This window comes from Erythrolamprus reginae, chromosome 1 (genome assembly GCF_031021105.1).
Source record: "Erythrolamprus reginae isolate rEryReg1 chromosome 1, rEryReg1.hap1, whole genome shotgun sequence".
In the NCBI taxonomy this organism is placed as follows: domain Eukaryota; kingdom Metazoa; phylum Chordata; class Lepidosauria; order Squamata; family Dipsadidae; genus Erythrolamprus; species Erythrolamprus reginae.
The window spans coordinates 68,924,307-68,945,636 of NC_091950.1; the positions used below are offsets into that span (position 1 = coordinate 68,924,307).

At 41.7% G+C, this 21,330-nt stretch overlaps 1 protein-coding gene across 1 annotated transcript; it reads right to left on the reverse strand.

The window, feature by feature from the left end:
* Positions 1 to 517: 517 nt before the first annotated feature.
* On the reverse strand, positions 518 to 18,608 carry NPC2 (NPC intracellular cholesterol transporter 2). The gene is made up of 4 exons (XM_070754862.1): positions 18,404 to 18,608; positions 6,459 to 6,566; positions 5,695 to 5,867; positions 518 to 1,243 (listed from the first exon to the last, which is right to left on the reverse strand). Exons 1-4 carry the CDS (start codon positions 18,480 to 18,482, stop codon positions 1,157 to 1,159), a joined length of 447 nt encoding a protein of 148 aa, XP_070610963.1. The 5' UTR covers positions 18,483 to 18,608; the 3' UTR covers positions 518 to 1,156.
* Between the last annotated feature and the right edge of the window lie 2,722 nt (positions 18,609 to 21,330).

Sequence of the window (21,330 nt, forward strand, 5' to 3'; positions counted from 1 at the left end):
CTTAACCTGTCCTGTACTGCTCATTTTTAAAATGCAAATGTATTTTTAGTTTGAATTTTCTGAGTGTGTGTGATTCTTTGTTCCCACCCAACCCGCCCATGCAGAAAGTACCAAAAAGACTAAGCAGGGCTAGTCTTGGATGGAAGATCCATCTAATTTTCCAGGACTGTAGGCTTGACTGAAAAATAAAAAGAACATCTCAGAAGGAAGCAATACAAACCATTTCTATATTGTCGCCAAGAGAACTCAGTGATGGGCTCCTACAGGAACGGTCAGGAACACAGTTCTGGTAGCAAAATTTGAAGCTCCACCCCAGAGCACCCAATTTGCACTGAAAGATGTTGAAACAAAATGCATAAGCCACGCCCACAGTGTGGTAGTAAAAATTTTGGTAGCCCATCACTGAAGAACTGCATAGATATGTTTATGTAATTTACTAGCTGTCAAAATCACTTCGAAGGAATTTTTTTTATCATAAGCAAATATTTTCACTATCATCAAAAAAAGAGAGAGAAAGTTTAATTCTGCTGATTTATTAGAAACAGTTACAAAAGCTGACTGCATTTAGGCACACACCCCACAGCAACTTCATGACTTACAAGATAGTGCAAATCTATTAACATTATTTCTGCATAGAGATCAAGTGCCATTTGGTTTGGCATCTGTGAGTAAAATGTCTACAGAATTAGTCACAAAAGGTGGTTATTCTGTCTTGTTTTGGCTCCAGGTGGCAACTATAGTTGTAAAAAATAGTTTAGGTTATGATATAAAGAGGAAGGGGGGGAGCAGGTGGAAATTTGTAGTCAGCATCTGACAACAAAAGGCACTGAAAAGATAGAAACACAGTAATCAATTTTGCTGGGCCAGGGTTTTTGTAGAATAAATGCTTGTGTTTGGTATTCTATATCAAGCAATATAAATCCTCCAGAATTCAATTATAACAAACATTGCCCTGAGTTACAGCAAGATATCCACCAATCCCCTGTTTATTCCAGCTATCCATTTTGTTCTTCATCTAGACTATGTCTCCGAGAATAATTATTGCACAGGTACTATAGAATAAACAGGAAATGCCTTGCGTAGCAAAATATTTTACTTGTCTTTATCAAACCCCACCTTCCATCCTCTGTAACCCCTTGAGGGCTAAATGGCTTTTTTAACTAGTAATTTCAACCGGAATCTTCCAGCAAAATAGCATGCCTTCATGGTCATCAAATAACTCCCACTTGACCACAAGTTTAATCTAGGAAAAAAAAAAGGAAAGTAATGAAAATAATTGATCCTCATATATTAAGGTTTGGGGGTATTGGAGAAAAAAATTACAAAATGTGAATTTAACTTGAACTTGAAATAAGTTTTATATCTTTCTCGTGTATATTTGAAACTCCCTTGCCATTAATCTTCGAATACATTTAGGTCCTTGAATATTTGCTAGAATTGTTACGTTTTGCATCCCTTGCTCTGAGGAATAGAACAACTGAGATCATTATTCTGTGAAGTCTGAAGTCACATTTGCATATACATAATATAATGAGCTATATGACTACAGAGACCGTATCATTTCAGACTACTGAGGGCAGATATAGCTGAACATGTTATAGGAATTTTGGCAAAAAGTGAAAGAGGATATGAATAGAATGCTAAATATACAATGGACAATCACTAAGGAAATGGCAGTACTAGTTAAAAGCAATGCGATGGGAGAATTTAGAGAAATAAAAAAAGCAGCAATAGAAAGTGCTCAGGCAGTAATAGTTTTGGGTTGGAAAGATGTGACAAAATGGACAATGCAAAATTGGTATAGGTACATGGTGGATCATATTCAATTTGAAATTATGGATAAAAGGATAAATTCGGATAATGAAACTGAGTTGGGACAACTGATGGGACGGTGGGACAAGGTAAGACGATATATGATGAGCAGAATCCGAGACCAAGCTACAAGAAATAAATTGGAATCACTCTATTTATTTATTTATTACTTAGATTTGTATGCCGCCCCTCTCCGAAGACTCGGGGCGGCTCACAACATGTAAAAACAAATCATAAGCAATCAGACAAATTTAAAATATTTAAATATTTAAAAAACCCATATACTAACAGTCATACACACAGACATACCATGCATAAATTAAACGTGCCCAGGGGGAGATGTTTCAGTTCCCCCATGCCTGACGGCAAAGGTGGGTTTTAAGGAGTTTACGGAAGGCAGGAAGAGTAGGGGCAGTTCTAATCTCCGGGGGGAGTTGGTTCCAGAGGGCCGGGGCCGCCACAGAGAAGGCTCTTCCCCTGGGGCCCGCCAACCGACATTGTTTAGTTGACGGGACCCGGAGAAGGCTCACTCTGTGGGACCTAATCGGTCGCTGGGATTCGTGCGGCAGGAGGCGGTCTCGGAGATATTCTGGTCCAATGCCATGAAGGGCTTTAAAGGTCATAACCAACACTTTGAATTGTGACCGGAAATTGATCGGCAGCCAATGCAGACTGCGGAGTGATGGTGAAACATGGGCATACCTAGGTAGGCCCATGACTGCTCTCGCAGCTGCATTTTGCACGATCTGAAGTTTCCGAACACTTTTCAAAGGTAGCCCCATGTAGAGAGCATTACAGTAGTCGAACCTCGAGGTGATGAGGGCATGAGTGACTGTGAGCAATGAGTCCCGGTCCAGATAGGGCCGCAACTGGTGCACCAGGCGAACCTGGGCAAACGCCCCCCTCGCCACAGCTGAAAGATGTTGTTCTAATGTGAGCTGTGGATCGAGGAGGACGCCCAAGTTGCGGACCCTCTCTGAGGGGGTCAACAATTCCCCCCCCAGGGTGATGGACGGACAGATGGGATTGTCCTTGGGAGGCAGAACCCACAGCCACTCCGTCTTATCCGGGTTGAGCTTGAGTCTGTTGACACCCATCCAGGCCCCAACAGCCTCCAGGCACCGGCACATCACTTCCACCGCTTCGTTGACTGGGCATGGGGTGGAGATGTAAAGCTGGGTATCATCCGCATATTGATGATACCTCACCCCATGTCCTTGGATGATCTCGCCCAGCGGTTTCATGTAGATGTTGAATAGCAGGGGGGAGAGGACCGACCCCTGAGGCACCCCACAAGGGAGAAACCTAGGAGTCGACCTCTGGCCCCCCACTAACACCGACTGCGACCGGCCAGAGAGGTAGGAGGAGAACCACTGAAGAACAGTGCCTCCCACCCCCAGCCCCTCCAGCCGGTGCAGAAGGATACCATGGTCGATGGTATCGAAAGCCACTGAGAGGTCAAGGAGCACCAGGACAGAGGATAAACCCCTGTCCCGGGCCCGCCAGAGATCATCCATCAACGCGACCAAAGCGGTTTCCGTGCTGTAACCGGGCCTGAAACCCGACTGCCGGGGACCTAGATAATCGGCTTCTTCCAAGGACCGCTGGAGCTGGAGTGCCACCACCTTCTCGACAACCTTCCCCATAAAGGGAAGGTTGGAGACTGGACGATAGTTGTTAAGTACGGCTGGGTCCAGGGAGGGCTTCTTGAGGAGGGGGCGCACAAGCGCTTCTTTATAGAGTGATGGAAAAACTCCCCTCCCCAAGGAAGCGTTGGTAATCTCCTGGGCCCAGCTCCGTGTCACCTCCCTGCTGGCCGAAACCAACCAGGAGGGACACGGATCCAGTAAACAGGTGGCAGAACTCACAGCTCCAATGGCCTTGTCCACTTCATCAGGTGTCACCAGATCAAACTCTTCCCAGACAGGTGGACAAGTACGTGCCCCAGTCACCTCGACTGACTCGTTGTCAGTCGACTCTGTTTTACAATTGGAGTCGAGGTCGGCTCGGATCCGAGCGACTTTATCAGCGAAAAACGTGTTAAAGTCCTCGGCACTACTCTGTAAGGGCTCCCCAACTCCCCCCTGATTAAGAAGGGAGCGGGTCACCCTAAACAGAGCGGCCGGGCGGGATTCCGCTGATGCAATCAAGGCGGCATGGTACGCGCATCTTGCCGCCTTGAGCGCCACTTTGTAAGTCTTAATAAAAGCTCTTACAAGTGTTCGGTCGGATTCAGACCTACTCTTCCTCCATCGCTTCTCTAGACGTCTCTTCTGGCGTTTCAACTCCCGGAGCTCCTCGTTGAACCATGGAGCTCTACGGGGTCTAGCGCCTCGGAGAGGTCGCAAAGGCGCAATCCGGTCAAGAGCCTCCGCTGCGGCCTTGTTCCAGGCCTCCGCAAGAGACTCTGCCGAACTGTGGACAAGTGCCTCTGGTATAACCCCAAGCGCCGTCTGAAAGCCCTCAGGGTCCATCAGGCGTCTGGGGCGGAACATCTTAATTGGTTCCGCCTCCCTGCGGGGAAGGATTGGAGCCAGGAAGTCAAGCCGTAGTAGGAAATGGTCTGACCATGACAAAGGCAACGCATCTAAGCCCCTTAGTCTCAGACCATTACTCAGTTGCTCAGAAAGGAATACCATGTCAGGTGCGTGTCCTCCCTCGTGAGTCGGACCCTGAACTACTTGAGTCAGGTCCATGGCTGTCATGGTGGCCATGAACTCCTGTGCCAACCCAGAGGTTTCACCGAGTGACGGCAGATTGAAGTCCCCCAGGACAATAAGTCCGGGGAACTCCACCGCCAACCCGGCTACTTACTCGAGTAGCACAGGCAGGGCTTTTGACACGCAGCTGGGAGGCAGGTACGTGAGAAATAAGCCCACCTGAACCCCTAAGTCCAACCTCATCAAGAGAGACTCGCAACCCGCAATTTCCGGAGCAATGAGTCTACGCAGGCAAAGGCTCTCCCTGGCAACAATAGCCACTCCTCCCCCCCTTCCCTGGGGTCGAGGTTGATGCCATATCTGAAACCCGGCTGGGCAAATTTCAGAGAGGGGAACACCTCCCTCCGGGCCCAGCCAGGTTTCAGTAATACAAGCCAGGTCGGCCTCCTCATCCAGGATCAGGTCCCGGATGAGGAGAGCTTTATTTACCACCGACCTGGCATTGAGCAGCAGCAACCTGAGCTCTATACTATGTAAATAGATATATTGCTCTTGGGTCAAGTGGACTATACAAGAAACACCCCCGATTTGGTGGTGCGGAATGTGTGTGTGTCTGGGTGGTGGGCACGTTTCACTATGCACTGTTTTATGTTGTGTGTAATATAAATTTGTTAAAAATTAATTTAAAAAAAATTTTTTTTTTAAAAAAAGAAACAATTCCTTGTTCTAATTGAGGTCTCCTCCCAATATCCTGATATTTTAAAGGTGGAAAGGTTTCATGGAAAGAAGTACTGTATGAAATCTTCCACAATCTGTATAATTTAGTCTTCGGAGAGGGGCGGCATACAAGTCTAATAAATTATTATTATTAATTATTATTAATTTAGAAATTGTACTTTCACAAAGTCAGACAAATATGCAAGTTAATGGTCTTTCGCTGGAGAATAGAACCCTATCTCTGTAGACTTAAACATTCTCATTGCAAAAGCAGCCAAAGTAGGATCAAGTGGTCAATTATGAGGACCCGGATTGCGGGGGCAATACACTGGCTCTGTTAAAAAGTGCTATTGCTAACATGTTGTAAGCCGCCCTGAGTCTAAGGAGAAGGGCGGCATAAAAATGGAATAAATAAAATAAAAAAATAAAATCTTATTTCATAAATGACATGAAGAACCATGAAAAGTAGCTCCAAGTACAGAGATCAGTCTACTAAGAAACTCACCGATGGGTACTCGCTCTTTACTGGCAGCTTGTTCAGGTAGCTGTAAGAATGACCACTGAGGATAGGGCACTTGATACCACTCTTACATCCATCAGGCTCTTCAAGTGGGAAAGGGATGTCTACGAGCATCACTTGCCCATATACCTTTGCTGTGCTGCGTTGGCTATCAATTTCTGTGGAAGAAAAATGAGATTAATCTTAATAGGACAAGGAATGGAGACTACAACACGGCATTTCACAATAAGGAAGTGTTCTCAATGTTTCATGTCCAGTCTGCCTCTTTTTCCTATCCATTAATCCAATTGCTTTATAATTTATAGCACTGTAAGTCTCACTGATGATGAATTTTCTGCTTTACTTCCCTTTTCTGAGGTTCTTACAGAAAAAAACATTTCCATAAATAAAACCCATTGCATATAAAACATTTTGTACTGTGCAATACTAGAAAATCACAGCCATTTGCAATTTTCCCGAGCGTATATACAACAACAAAAGAAACATTAAAAATTATGTTCTACATAGAGTTGTCATGTTTTTTTGTCTACGAAATCCATTAAAACTATGTATAGTTGATTGCGAATAATGATTTTCAGTGAAATTGTTTAATATAAAATTGCTTTTATATAACTATCCTAAATGGACACATTTATGTGTAGGGCATTTGGAATAATGAAAACAACCCCATTATGAATGCTGAAAACATTCTGAAAAAGTTTCGGTTTGGAAATTAATATTGTACTTCAAAATGAATAGATTATACTTACTACTGGAAAATGTGACATTGACGCTGTAAGACACTCCTTTGTGGAGAAGGCAAGGTAGGGTAGGGCAAGGAGTAATATTAACCTCCAAAATATTTCCATCTTTGGAACCTGTGCAGAAAGAATGGAACTGCATAATTTTGGAGCAACCCTCAAATTCCACAATGATAAACATGGCCTTGTAAATATTTACGTATTTAAATATAGTATCATCTTTCTTTGATGCATACAAATCTAATAAATTTTTGTTATTTTTGTTGACATGCTTATCACTTTAAGAGATAGAAAGAATCATAAGCAGTGCAGAAACAACAAGAATTAAAGGGCAATAGATCCCGCTGTATAGAGCGTTGGTGAGACCACATTTGGAATACTATGTTCAATTCTGGAGACCTCACCTAACAAAAGATATTGATAAAATTGAACGGGTCCAAAGACGGGCTACAAAAATAGTGGAAGGTCTTAAGCATAAAACTTATCAGGAAAGACTTAATGAACTCAATCTGTATAGTCTGGAGGACAGAAGGGAAAATGGGGACATGATCGAAACATTTAAATATGTTCAAGGGTTAAATAAGATTCAGGAGGGAAGTGTTTTTAATAGGAAAGTGAACACAAGAATAAGGGGGCACAATCTGAGGTTGGTTGGGGGAAAGATTAGAAGCAACGTGAGAAAATATTATTTGACTGAAAGAGTAGTAGATGCTTGGAACAAACTTCCAGCAGACGTGGTTGGTAAATCCACAGTAACTGAATTTAAAAATGTCTGGGATAAACATATATCCATCCTAAGATAAAACACAGGACCATGAGGTCTTTTTTTCTGCCGTCAATATTTTATGTTTCTATGTTTCTAATAGATAAAAAGGGTTCAAAATTGTACCAAGTAACTTCAGGGAAATTCATCTACAATTGAGAATAAATCATAATCAGCAAGAGGTAAAGGTTAAGGAGAATATGTTTTCTGTTCTAAATTTTAATGGTCATTCAATAAATGGCTGTAAGTCGAGGTCTCTGTATACCAGGGGTATCAAATCAAGGCCTGGGGGCCGGATCTGGCCCGTAGAATGCTTAGAACTGGTCCATGGCGCTGCCCTAGAAACAGCAAAGGACTGTCCCATGGTGCCTCTGCCAGCAAAAATGGAGCTCGGGAGGGCTGTGCGCAGGTGAGGGTTGCTGCTCCTGCCGCTACCGGTGCGCTGTGTATGTAGTTCAACGTCTCTGGCATGGGCACATGTGTGTCCGAGTGAGATTTTGCATCTGTGCATGATTTTTTGTGCTTTCGTGCATGCGCAGAAGCAAAAAAAACCCCCCACACTAAGAACTAATCATTAAATCGCGGAAGAAAGACATGACTACAAATCTACAGATGGCTTATTGCTCTTTGGCATGAATTTATTTATTCTCAACTGCTAGCTCCCCTCTGCAAATCCATTATGGTGTGGGGGGGTGGGGTTTCCCCACTACAAGGAACTGTTACTGTCAAAATTATTTGGTCACCGTATGTCAAGGACACCCCTAATAAATATTCTTATGTGCAGAGTTTGCATTTCTCCTGTAAAAGTTAATGACAACTATAAGAAAAAAGAGAGGACATTTTTTAGGGTAAAGTCCTTGACCCTGATGATCTTAGGCATTGGAACCCTGCCTATTGCCATAACTGTATATACCTCACCTACATAGCCTTTGTTCTGGTTTCCTTTTTTTAGATTGCAATGGTACAAAATGCTGCTTCTTATTTACAGAATTACTTCGACACAATCCTGCTATTTTTAGTACAAGCAAGAAAGAGAATCAAGATTAGCTCAGGATTTAGGACACTTTGCTGTGTCCTAAATGCACTGCAAATGAAAGGAATATGTGAATCAGCTGTTTGTAATATGACTTTATCCTCATGTGACTGATGCATCACTATCAGTGCTGGTTTTTGTTATTTGCCTCAACTATTCATATAGCTGAAACAGGAAATCGCTGAGTTTGTACTTGAATTGCCAGGCAATTTTAGAATATTCCTATTGAGGAACAGAATGAATTAGGCCAGTCGTATATAGGATTTTGCAGGTCTACTCATAAGTAACCTCCAGTGAGCATAGTAAGGTTTAGATGAACATTGTATAATTTTGAGGATGCCTTGGAGTCGTGGAGCTCACTTGGTGACTTTGAGCCAGTAGTTTCCAGCCCAAACCACTTCAGAAGATTCTTGTGGTAAGTTATTATACTAGGGGAAATCTCATATAAACCATTTGAACTCTCAGATGAAAGATAAGTGTAGATTTATTTAGAGAGGTCAGACGCAGTCCTAAACTTCTGTTTCTATGGAAAATGTTCTATTCATTAATTTTTATTTATACAAGTTATAGGTTGCTTGATTCTCAGTTACTCTGGGTGGTTTACTGTACAGTTAAGGGGAACAAAATGAAATAAAGTATCCTTCATTCTATCCACACTCTAGGGCAGTGGTTCTTAACTTTTCTAATGCCGTGATCAGTGTTCCCTTTAATTTTTTTTTGGGGGGGGGGGCGGAAAAGTATTGTGTCTGAGCGACAGTCCCTTCGGGACTGCGCAGCACAGAAATATTAAATAAACAAACAAACAAACAAACAAATAAAAAAAACCACCGTTTTGCCTCAGAGAATTTCAAAATAAAATACTGTACTGTGTGTCTATAACAGTGAGCTCATAATAGGGCAACTCTATCAATATCAAAATGCCACTTAAATAGTTGAGCTAGTTTCAAACTAGATTTTGATTTTCTTTCTCTCTTCCTTACTCCCATTCTTTTTCTTTCTCTTTTCCTTCCTCTCTTTTTTCTATCTGTTTCTCTCTCTTCCTCTCTCTCTCCTTCCCTCTCACTCTTTCCCTCTCGGCTTCCGGGCAGGTTTGGAAAACTCTGAGTTGATGATGATTTTTAAGTGAGCGATTGCTCACTGCTCAGCTTAGAGGGAACTATGGCCGTGATCCTTTAATACAGTTCCTCATGTTGTGGTGACACTCAACCATAAGTCTAGCGCCAATTCTCCCTGCAGAGCTTTAAGCTGAATATCAGAGGGACACCCCACTGTAAACGTCTGATTGGTCAGATTGTAAAAATATGTTCCAAGGCATCAGAATAGACGTTTTAGTTCCTAACATCACGGGAAAGTTGTCTTTTCCCTTGTTCTTAGTTGTCCCCTGTGAAAAGGCTGTTCGGCCCCCAAAGTGGTCATGAATGGATGGAAACCATATTGATCTCCGGGGACGGGGATATATTGTTCCTGGGAACAGGCACTGTGACAAAGATGACTTGCTTCAAGAACTTGCAAGATGATGTAACTTAAGTAATGGGGCCCTGAGTATGCCTGTTCTTCCTGATCATGCTAGGAGGGCACTAACAATTGGAAATAGGCAGTCCATTAAACCAGAGTTTAAGAGGTCAGTAAGGGGCGTGCATAAGTGCACCAGCGTGCCTTCTGTCCCCTGTTCTTACTGTTTCTTTATTTTTACCTGTTGCATGTAATTGAATATTAAGACATTTACTTGTACTTTATATATTAGATAGATAGATAGATTAGATAGATTAGATAGATAGATTAGATAGATACTGTAGATACAATAGATAGATAGATAGATAGATACAATAGATAGATAGATAGATACAATAGATAGATACAATAGATAGATAGATAGATACAATAGATAGATACATAGATAGATAGATACAATAGATAGATAGATAGATATACTGTAGATAGATACAATAGATAGATAGATAGATAGATAGATAGATAGATAGATAGATAGATAGATAGATAGATAGATACTGTAGATAAATTTATTTATTTATTTATTTATTTATTTATTTATTTATTTATTTATTTGTTTGTTTGTTTGTTTATTTATTTATTGGATTTGTATGCCGTCCCTCTCTGTAGACTCGGGGCGGCTAACAACAGCAATAAAAAACATCACATAAATCCAATACTAAAACAACTAAAAAACCTTTATTGTAAAACCAAACATTACGAAAGGCAGGGAGGGTGGGGGCAATTCTAATCTCCGGGGGGGAGTTGGTCCCAGAGGGCCGGGGCCGCCACAGGGAAGGCTTTTCCCCTGGCCCCTGCCAAACGACATTGTTTTGTTGACAGGACCCGGAGAAGGCCCACTCTGTGGGACCTAACCGGTCGCTGGGATTCATGCGGCAGAAGGCGGTCTCGTAGATACCCTGGTCCGGTGCCATGAAGGGCTTTATACTGTAGATAGATAGATAGATAGATAGATAGATAGATAGATAGATAGATACTGTAGATAGATAGATAGATAGATAGATAGATAGATAGATAGATAGATAGATAGATACTGTAGATAGATACGATAGATAGATAGATAGATAGATAGATAGATAGATAGATAGATACTGTAGATAGATACAATAGATAGATAGATAGATACAATGGATAGATAGATAGATAGATACTCTAGATAGATACAATAGATAGATAGATAGATAGATAGATAGATAGATAGATAGATAGATAGATAGATAGATAGATAGATAGATTTCCCCAATTTTCTGGGTTGGTGGCCTTGAGAGAAAGGAAGGGGCAGATATCCAAGCAGGGATCCCCAAACGTGGCAACTTTAAGACTTGTGGACTTCAACTCCCAGAACTGGGAGTTGAAGTCCACAAGTCTTAAAGTTGCCACGTTTGAGGACCTCTGCTTTAAAGTGTGCATGCACGTGCACAAACAGGGCAATAGCACACCTGCGATGCAAACAGGATATCTGTGTGACTCTATCACAAAAGGGGGGGGCAGGTATGTTCGAGGGCACAAACACTGGTCACATGGCCCAGTGACTGACAACCCACAGCCCAGTAGTGGGCCACAGACCACAAGTGTGGGATCTCTGCATTAAATAATCTGGCCCTATACTGTTAGCGGTATTATAACTAGTAACTTTGAACTTTGAAGTACACCTAGAATACTAACAGGTAAGCAGTGCTGCTCACAAAGCAGTGGGGAAGGGGGTGTCAAGCAGACATAGCAGGGCATGGCAACATTGCCCATTTACTGCATTCTTGACTTGATCGAAGTGTATAAAATCATGCATGGGATAGAAAAGGTGGATAGAGAAAAATTCTTTTCTCTATCACACAATATGAGGGGACACCCCCTAAAGCTCATAGGTAAGAAAGTGAGGACAAATCAAGGGAAATATTTCTTCACTTCCAGAAGAGGTCGTGACAGCTGTCAGCCTTGATAGCTTCAAGGCAGAATTAGACAGATTCATGGATGCCAAGCATATAGATGGCTATTGAAACAGATGTCCATGGGCCGCCTCTATGTTGGTTGAGGCAGGCAGGATTCCCTTGAGTACCATTTGTTGGGGGTCAAGGGAAAGGGAGGCTTTTGCCTTCTCTTTCTGCTCAAGATCCCCATGGACAATTGGTGGGCCACTGTGTGACACAGAATGCTGGACTTGATGGGCTTTGGCCTGATTCAGCATGGCTCTTCTTATGTTCTGAACTACTTGCAGTTTCAGAGTGCTCTTCAAGGACAGCCCATTCCACGAATTCATTCCTGAGGTGATATGGTGTGACTGTCTAAAGAGCTCTCCCAGTTCAGAACAGAACATTATCTTGTGTTCACTGATGTTTACATCCTGTTAAAACTGTTTATAAGGCAACCGTCCAATGAAATTATACATAAATCTATTCAGAATTAATTGAAGTACTGAATGTACTTCAATAGACTGAGAGCCTGTTTGGCCCAGTGGCTAAGACAGCAGGAGATTCTATATCAATCATGAAAGCCAGTTGGGTGACTTTGGGCTAATTACTCTGTCAACCCAACCCACCTCACAGGGTTGCTGTTGTGAGAAAAATAGAGGACAAAGGTGGGATGGATAGTTGCCACCTTGAGTTATTTGTGAAAATAAAGGCAGGATACAAACAAATAGGCTCAGACTCAACCCCAACAAGATTGAGTGGCTGTGGGTTTTGCCTCCCAAGGACAATCCCACCTGTCCATCCATTATTCGGGGGGAGGGGTTGCCCCCCCTCAGAGAAAATTCGCAACTTGGGGCATCCTCCTCGATCCACAACTGAGCTTAGAAGACCATCTCTCGACTGTGGTGAGGGGGGCTTGGTGCACCAGCTGCAGCCCTATTTGGACAGGGGGTCACTTCTAACAGTTACTCATGCCCTTATCACCTCGAGGTTCGACTACTGCAATGCTCTCTACACGGGGCTGCCTTTGAAGAGTGTTCAGAGACTGCGAATTGTGCAAAATGCAACTGCATGAGCCATTGTGGGTCTTCCAAGATATTCCCGCATCTCAACATCACTCTGTGAGCTGCATTGGTTGCCGATTGGTCTTCGGACACAATTCAAATTGTTGGATGTGACTAAATCCCTACATGGCTTAGGACCGGATTACCTACGGGACTGTCTTCTGCCTCATGCATCCCAGCGACTGGTCAGGTCCCACAGAGTCGGCCTTCTCCAGGTCCCGTCAGCCAGGCAATATCATCTGGCGGGGCCTAGGGGAAGAGCCTTCTCTGTGGTGGCTCCGGCCCTTTGGAACCAATCCCTCCAATTCATACCGCCTGGCCTTTCATAAGGCCCTGAAGACCCATCTTTGCTGGTAGGCAGGGGGATTGTGAGTTTTGAGAACTGACTCCCTCCAATGTCATGAATGGCTAATGGATGAATGAGGGTGATTGTGTTCATTTAGGAAAAATGGGGTTTTAGAATTTTTATAACTTTTTTAACATTAGATTTCTCACATATTCTTTACTTTGTATTTATTTTGATGTAAGCCACCCTGACTCAGTTGAGAAAGGCGGCATAGAAACTGGCCCATGGCCACTTTAACGAAGTGGAAAAAAGTGACAATAATCACAAGATGCCACCGTGATGACATGAGATTGACACTCCTGGTTTAGAGGGGATTTAATAGGAGACAATCAGAAGAAAAATGCACAGAGAACTCAGGTTTACAAGGTTGAGGGCTGTATTTGGAACCTGAGTGACTTGAAGATCCCTATTCTCAAAAGTAGAAAAAGTTAGAAGACAAAATAGCAAACTAGATGGAAGTGAATTAAATTAATTAATTAAATATTACTTTCAGTTTCAATGAAAAATCTGCAACCGTATTAGCAATCCTAGCAGAAATGCAAATCTGCTTTGTACATTAGATTTTCCTGCACGTATGTATTATCTCTATGCAAGACATTGTATATAACATGGCTCTGGCAGAAATCAGGCATGGCTCTTTTGGGAATTCAGTCTGTCAAAGGGTAGAATTTTTTAAAAATAAGATAAGATTTAGAAAATAGTTAAGAATAGTTTAAAATAGTTTAGAATCAGAAATATTCTGTACTATTTTTCGGTACTATTTGAAAAATCTTTTCTATCCCTATGAATAGCAGAACCTCACTAGTCAACAAAATCTCATGTGGGCTAGTTTCTTGGCTCTACCCAGTGATGGGCTCACAATTTCAGATGCAACTCCTATAAATAGGAGCTGGAAAAAGAAGTTGAAGGCAAAGAAACTATCTATCCTGTTTCAAAGTGTTACAAGCAAAAAACAACTTTTTCCCTGATACATTAAAGTTACATTCGTGTATTTTAGAAAATTTCAAGTCATGTTGTCAATGTCAAACATGTTTGAGCTACCACTATCATTAAGCCTGGGCAACAAGTGAATAAAGATTAAAAACTCAATATTTTTAGAAGATAAGGGATATATAAAGCCCTTCATGGCATTGGACCAGATATCTCCGGGATCGCCTTCTGCCGCACGAATCCCAGTGACCAGTTAGGTCCCACAGAATTGGCCTTCTCTGGGTCCCGTCGATGAAACAATGTTGTCTGACGGGACCCAGGGGAAGAACCTTCTCTGTGGTGGCCCCGACCCTCTGGAATCAACTCCCCCCCGAGATTAGGACTGCCCCCACTCTCTTTGCCTTAAAACTCACCTCTGTCACCAGGCATGGGGAAATTGATTCCCCTGGGCAGTTTCCGCTTTATGTATTGTTTGTATGAGATGTATGATTGTTTTTATATTAATGGGTTTTAAATTGTTTTAATTTTTGATCTGTACTGTTTCTGTTGTTGTGAGCCGCCCGAGTCTTTGGAGAGGGGCGGCATACAAATATAATAATAATAATAATAATAATAATAATAATAATTATTATTATTATTATTATTATTATTATTATTATTTTAAAAAACCAATAACTCTGAACTAACCTCCCCACCAGTGTTTCTAGCTCTTCATTAGTGATTTATAAATAAAGCAGTTTTCCCTTCATTAGAGGGATTCTATCAAACTGGATTTTTCCAAATTTTGTTCTAAGGTAGTATTTTCTGAATTGAAAACCTAAAACTTGAGAGAAATGGGCTTAAGGGGAAAAGGGGGGGGGGAGTTACCATTCATTCGTGTTGCACTGTATATCAGCGGATGGTTGCACTTACCCACATACCAGTGCACTGCGCACACATCCTCCTCATTCAGGTGCGCAGGAACCAACAACGTGCTGAAATTTCATGAGGGGATGCCCATGTGCAATTCTGGCAATTTTTTACTTCCACAGGCATGCCAAAATTGCACACGTGTGAGCGTCCCCTCACAAGATCTTTTTTTCCTGAATTTTTGGCCTTTTTTTTTTCATGCGCAGGAAGCAAAAATTAATTAAAAAAAGATAGTGCTGCCTGACAGACCATGCAAAGACAGCACTGGAGCAGCCGCAGGTAAAATAATAATAATAATAATAATAATAATAATAATAATAATAATAATAATAATAATAATAATAATAATAATAGAAACATAGAAGACTGACGGCAGAAAAAAACCTCATGATCCATCTAGTCTGCCCTTATACTATTTCCTGTATTTTATCTTAGGATGGATATATGTTTATCCCAGGCATGTTTAAATTCAGTTACTGTGGATTTACCAACCACGTCTGCTGGAAGTTTGTTCCAAGGATCTACTACTCTTTCATTAAAATAATATTTTCTCATGTTGCTTTTGATCTTTCCCCCAACTAACTTCAGATTGTGTCCCCTTGTTCTTGTGTTCACTTTCCTATTAAAAACACTTTCCTCCTGAACCTTATTTAACCCTTTAACATATTTAAATGTTTCAATCATGTCTAATAATAATTTATTAGATTTGTATGCCGCCCCTCTCCGAGGACTGCGCAATCTGGCAGTGCAACTGGAATGGAGTCCCATAGTGCACCAGTAGGAACCTACCACTGCTGTAATATGTTTCCTCATCACTTCATTTTATACAAATTAAAAATCAGTGACTGCATCTTGCCCTTTAACCATACAGTATCTAAGTTTAACCTCAGAACACCAATGCGCCCCCCCCACCAATACGCTGCATCAGAGGATGTTCTGAAAAGAAAACGATCTGCTTCAAACATAGCATTAAATTATTATTATTATTATTGTTGTTGTTGTTGTTGTTGTTGTTGTTATTTATTAAACTTGTATGCTGCCCCTCTCTGGGGACTCAGGGAGGCTCACAACATACAATGCAAACAATACATATACAAATTTAGTAGTTAAAACTATAAACTAAAAACTCATTAATTTAAAAAACAGACAATTTACTCAATCACACCCATACATAACATTAATGGTCAGAACAAAAGGGAGACATATACTAGTTGCCCCACGTCTGGCGACATAGATTGGTCTTAAGGCTTTTGTGGAAGGCGATGTGCTAGCTAAAACATCACTGTGTTCATGACCCACAGAGCAAAAAAACAGGTTCTAGTCAAATGTGCCAAGCTAGTCTATACAATTCTATAGTATACTAATAATACTATAATACTACACATATTGTATTGGCAGTTCTGTGTTAGCAAAAACTTCAATCTGAGGTTAGTTGGGGGAAAGATCAGAAGCAACGTGAGAAAATATTATTTTACTGAAAGAGTAGTAGATGCTTGGAACAAACTTCCAAAAGAAGTGGTTGGTAAATTCACAGTAACTGAATTTAAACATGTCTGGGACAAAATATATTTATCCTAAGATAAAATACAGGAAATAGTATAAGGGCAGACTAGATGGCCCATGAGGTCTTTTTCTGCTGTCAATCTTCTATTCAATAGGTTATGCAATGTCAAACAGAATAACCATAGTATTGGAACCATTTATTTATTTATTGTATTTATATGCCACTCACGGACACTCTGAGCAGCTAACAGACTCTGAGCAGCTAACAATAGGAATAAATAAACATTAATAAAAACAGTTAAAATCTAATAATAAAAGTCAGTAATAACAGTAATAACATCAAAAATGTACATACTTGCAATAGCTTAATTCCAGGCCTGCCAGAAAAGCCAGGTCTTAATGGCTTTCTGGAAGACTGGCAGGGTGGAGATCTCTGGAGGCAGTTGGTTCTAAAGGGTCGGAGCCACCACAGAAAAGGCTCCTCCCCAAGGTCTCACCAACCGACATTGTTTGGCGGACGGGACCTGGAGAAGGCCAACACTATGGGCCCTGACTGGCTGCAGCGAGGTATGAGGGAGGAGGCTGTCCTGTAAATCAGTGTTTCCCAACCATAGCAACTTGAAAATATTTGGACTTCAACTCTCAGAATTCCCCAGCCAGCGAAGTTGAAGTCCAGATATCTTCAAGTTGCCAAGGTTGGGAAACACTGCTGTAAATAGTCTGGCCCTGAGCCATTTAGGGCTTTAAAGGTGATAACCAAAATTTAGTTTACACTAAGTAGGAGGTTCAGTATTATATATATTTTTTCATTTCTAGTGTGAACCTAATCAATGAAGAAGATAACCAACCTATGGCCTCCTGGTCACACAGTCTAGTCACTCCTGCAACAAGCATCTGCTTCCATGCTCTTCAATGACGACTTTTACCTATATTTATCATGCAGCAGTCAAACTAAGTGGCAACTGAGAGACTGTTTCAAGCAGTTTGCAGACACCCAAAACGGTCACATAAAATAAAACTGGTACTTCCTGATTACAAGAAGTCTCCAACAGATTATTGATTGATTGATTGATTGATTGATTTTGTCCATTACACAATGAGGGTTATATTGGGTATACATACAGTAAATACATAATGAAGGTTATAGAGAATATACTAATAGAAAAATATATCTAAGAAAGAATAAAAGAGAAGAAATAGGAATAAAATATATCAATGAAAGAATAGAAGAAATATAGGAAAAGAAGAATAGTGTAGGACAGTGTTTCCCAACCTTGGCAACTTGAAGATATCTGGACTTCAACTCCCAGAATTCCCCAGCCAGCTGGCTGGGGAATTCTGGGAGTTGAAGTCCAAAAACCTTCAAGTTGCCAAGGTTGGGAAACACTGGTATAGGAGATATATAGGATTATATATAGGAGATATAGGATTAGCTCTAAATTGGAGCAAACTGGCTTTTGAAAGTGGTTTTAGGGGAATGATGGAAAGGTGGTCTCTCCCACAAGTTCTCCTTCTACAATAGGAATGAACCCCAAAAACAATAATCACAGATTCCCAGTTTCCCTGGAGCTGGTCTCTTTGCTGATTTCTGGGGCTGCCAGAACCCGGAAAAACATGACGGTGGGCGCTTGCCTTGCCTCTTAGGCAGAAGGCTTATCGCCCACGCTTTCATACCCGCCTATAGAGATCATCCACCCGAGTTCTCTATCGGGGAGAAACCACTGCAAGCATCACACTACCATGTGATTCCTAAGAGTAGGAGGAGTGACAAGTCTCGGGCGGTTCTGAAAGTTAAGGCGTCCAAAACAGTGGGGGTCTCCAACCTAGGCAACTTGAAGACCTGCGGACTTCAACTCCCAGAATTCCTTCAACCCGCAATGCTGGCTGAAGAATTCTGGGAGTTGAAGTCCACAAGGTCTTCAAGTTGCCTAGGTTGGAGTAAGACTCCCCTGGTCCAGAACAGAGTCACCATGCCAAAGAGTTTACTCACCACAGTCAACGAACTTAACGGGTTCGGCCAGCACCCCGGAGCCGACAGCCAGAAGCAAAAGCAGGGCAGCGGCCAACATTTTCTCCTCCTTTCCTCCACGGGCTTGCAAATCCTGAAGAACGAGGAAGCGCTCTGGAGCCGCTGCTGAACGGGCGGAAAAATATGAGCGAGCGGACCGGGTCACGTGATAAAGAAGTCCGCCCCAAACTCCGCCCCCCTTGCACAATCACTTGATGGCAACAGGCCTATCTTCCTCCCTCCCCACAAGGGCTTTAGACCTTGGCTGGCTGGCGCCTGATCAGGGCTGGAGGCTCGCGGCCAGCGTGGTCTCCTGGTGACCGAGGTGGCTTAACCTTGTGGAGTGAAATGTGGGGGTTCTGCACGCCAAATGCGTGTTGCATTTCTCCTTGAATTTTCAGACATATTTTTCCCCATCCTCGAATACAGCTCATCTGTTTGGAACCATATCGCATCTCAGACATTAACACCATTGAAAATGTCCAAAGATACTTCACCAGAAGAGCCCTTCACTCCTCCACTCGAAATAGAATACCCTATGAGACTAGACTTTCAATCCTGGGCCTAGAAAGTTTAGAACTAAGACGCCTTAAACAAGATCTAAGTATTGCCCACAAGATCATATGCTGCAACGGCCTGTCAGTGACTACTTCACCTTCAACCACAACAACACAAGAGCACACAACAGATTTAAACTTAATATTAACCGCTGCAAACTTGACTGTAAAAAATATGACTTCAGTAACCGAGTTGTCGAAGCGTGGAACTCATTACCGTACTCCATAGTGTCATCCCCAAACTCCCAACACTTTACCCTTAGATTATCTACGGTTGACCTATCCAGATTCCTAAGAGGTCAGTAAGGGGCGAGTACAAGTGCACTACAATGCCTTCCGTCCCCTGTCCTATTGCTCTCCTGTATCTCCTATACCTTTCTTCTATTCCTATATCTCTTCTTCTATTCTTTCATTGATATGTTCTATTACTATATCTTCTTTTCTATTATTTCTTAGATATATTTTACTATGAGTATCTCCTCTATAACCTTCATCATGTATTTTACTATGTATATATAGATATATACCCACTAAAACCCTCATTGTGCATTGGACAAAATAAATAAATAAATAAATAAATAAATAAATAAATAAATAAATAAATCCGTGTCCGTCTTAAAATGGGATTTATTGATGGATCTATATTTATTTACTTATTTTATTTATTTGTTTTGTCCAATACACTATAATACACAATGAAGGTTATAGAGGATATATTCGAATAGAATATATTAAAGAAAGAATAGAAGAGAAAATATAGGAGTAAAATATAACTAGAGAGAATAGCAGAAAAGATATAAGAGATAGAAGGGATAGAAGAGAAGATATAGGAGATATAGGAGAGACTATAGGACAGGGGACGGAAGGCACTCTGGTGCACTTATGTACGCCCTTTATTGACCTCTTAGGAACCTGGTGAGATCAACCGTAGATAGTCTAAGGGTAAAGTGTTGGGGGTTAGGGGATGATACTACAGAGTCTGGTAGTGAGTTCCACGCTTCGACAAGTTGATTGCTAAAGTCATATTTTTTACAGTCACGTTTCGAGCGGTTAATATTAAGCTTGAATCTGTTGCATGCTCTTTTGTTGTGGTTGAATCTGAAGTAGTCTGACAGGCAGGGCGTTGCAGCATATAATCCTGTGGGCAATACTTAGATCGTGTTTGAGGCGTCGTAGTTTTAAGGTTTCAAGATCCAGGATTGTAAGTCTTGATTCGTAGAGTATTTTGTTTCGAGTGGAGGAGTGAAGGGCTCTTCTGGTGAAGTATTTTTGGACATTTTCAATGGTGTTAGTGTCCGAGATGCGGTATGGGTTCCAGACAGATGAGCTGTATTCAAGGATGGGTCTAGCAAATGTTTTGTAGGCTCTCGTAAGTAGTGTGAGATTGCCGGAGCAAAAGCTGTGTAGGATTAGGTTGACTACACTTAAAGCCTTTTTGGCGATGTTGTTGCAGTGGGCTTTGGTTGTACTAACCCCAAAACACAATAATCCAGGGGTCCCCCAAACGTGGCAACTTTAGGATGTGTGGACTAAGTTAAGAACTATCTTATTTACAGCAGTCTCAAGCAGTGTTCCCTCTAATTTTTTGGGGGGTGGGTGGAAAAGTATAGTGTCTGAGCGGCAGTCCCTTCGGGACTGGGCGGCACTCTTTCCCTCTCACTCTTTCCCTCTCAGCTTCTGGGCAGGTTTGAAAAACTCTGAGTTGATGATGATTTTTAAGTGAGCGATTGCTCACTGCTCAGCTTAGAGGGAACTATGGTCTCAAGAAAGAAATGGAGTTGAATCTATGGGAGCAACAATAACAAGTCTGCGGAGAGGGGCGGCATACAAATCTAATAAATAATAATAATAATAATAAAAATTCTGATGGCTTTTCTGAAATGATGCATGAACTCTACATTAGCATTTAAGCAACAACATTCTTCCTACTTGATACCACAGGTTGTCTGACCAGCAACACATTTCTTTGCTTTTTCTCTTTGCCACTGATACATTTGATACAGACTACCTCTTCTGATGAGCTTGGGAGTTTCAGGGAAATCCAGGGAAAAGGGGATTTTAAATATTCAAATAAAAGGGCACAACAGCTGTATTGCATCAGTTTTGGAATGAGTTAGTGAAGATTCATGCATTGCACTTTTATTTTGGAATAGCATAACTTAAGTGTCATGCCTCTCTGAACAAAATATTCCTTTAGAAAACAAATAAAGCAAAATCTGCCAATTCTCTTTGCTTCACCAGTTAACCCAATTGCTTCACAGTCACATACCAAGTCGCAGTCCATTTAAACAGGTAGTCCTGGAGTTACAACCACAACTGAGCCCAAAACCAGGATAGCTGGCTGGAGAATTC

Excerpts from the sequence above, each read along its gene's own strand:
- NPC2 (XM_070754862.1), bottom strand. The coding sequence starts at position 18,482 with ATGTTGGCCGCTGCCCTGCTTTTGCTTCTGGCTGTCGGCTCCGGGGTG. Across the intron at positions 6,567-18,403 it reads CGTTAAGTTCGTTGACTGTG|GTTCCAAAGATGGAAATATT; the intron begins GTGAGTAAACTC and ends CTTTCTGCACAG. Across the intron at positions 1,244-5,694 it reads TAAAGAGCGAGTACCCATCG|ATTAAACTTGTGGTCAAGTG; the intron begins GTGAGTTTCTTA and ends TTTTTTTCCTAG.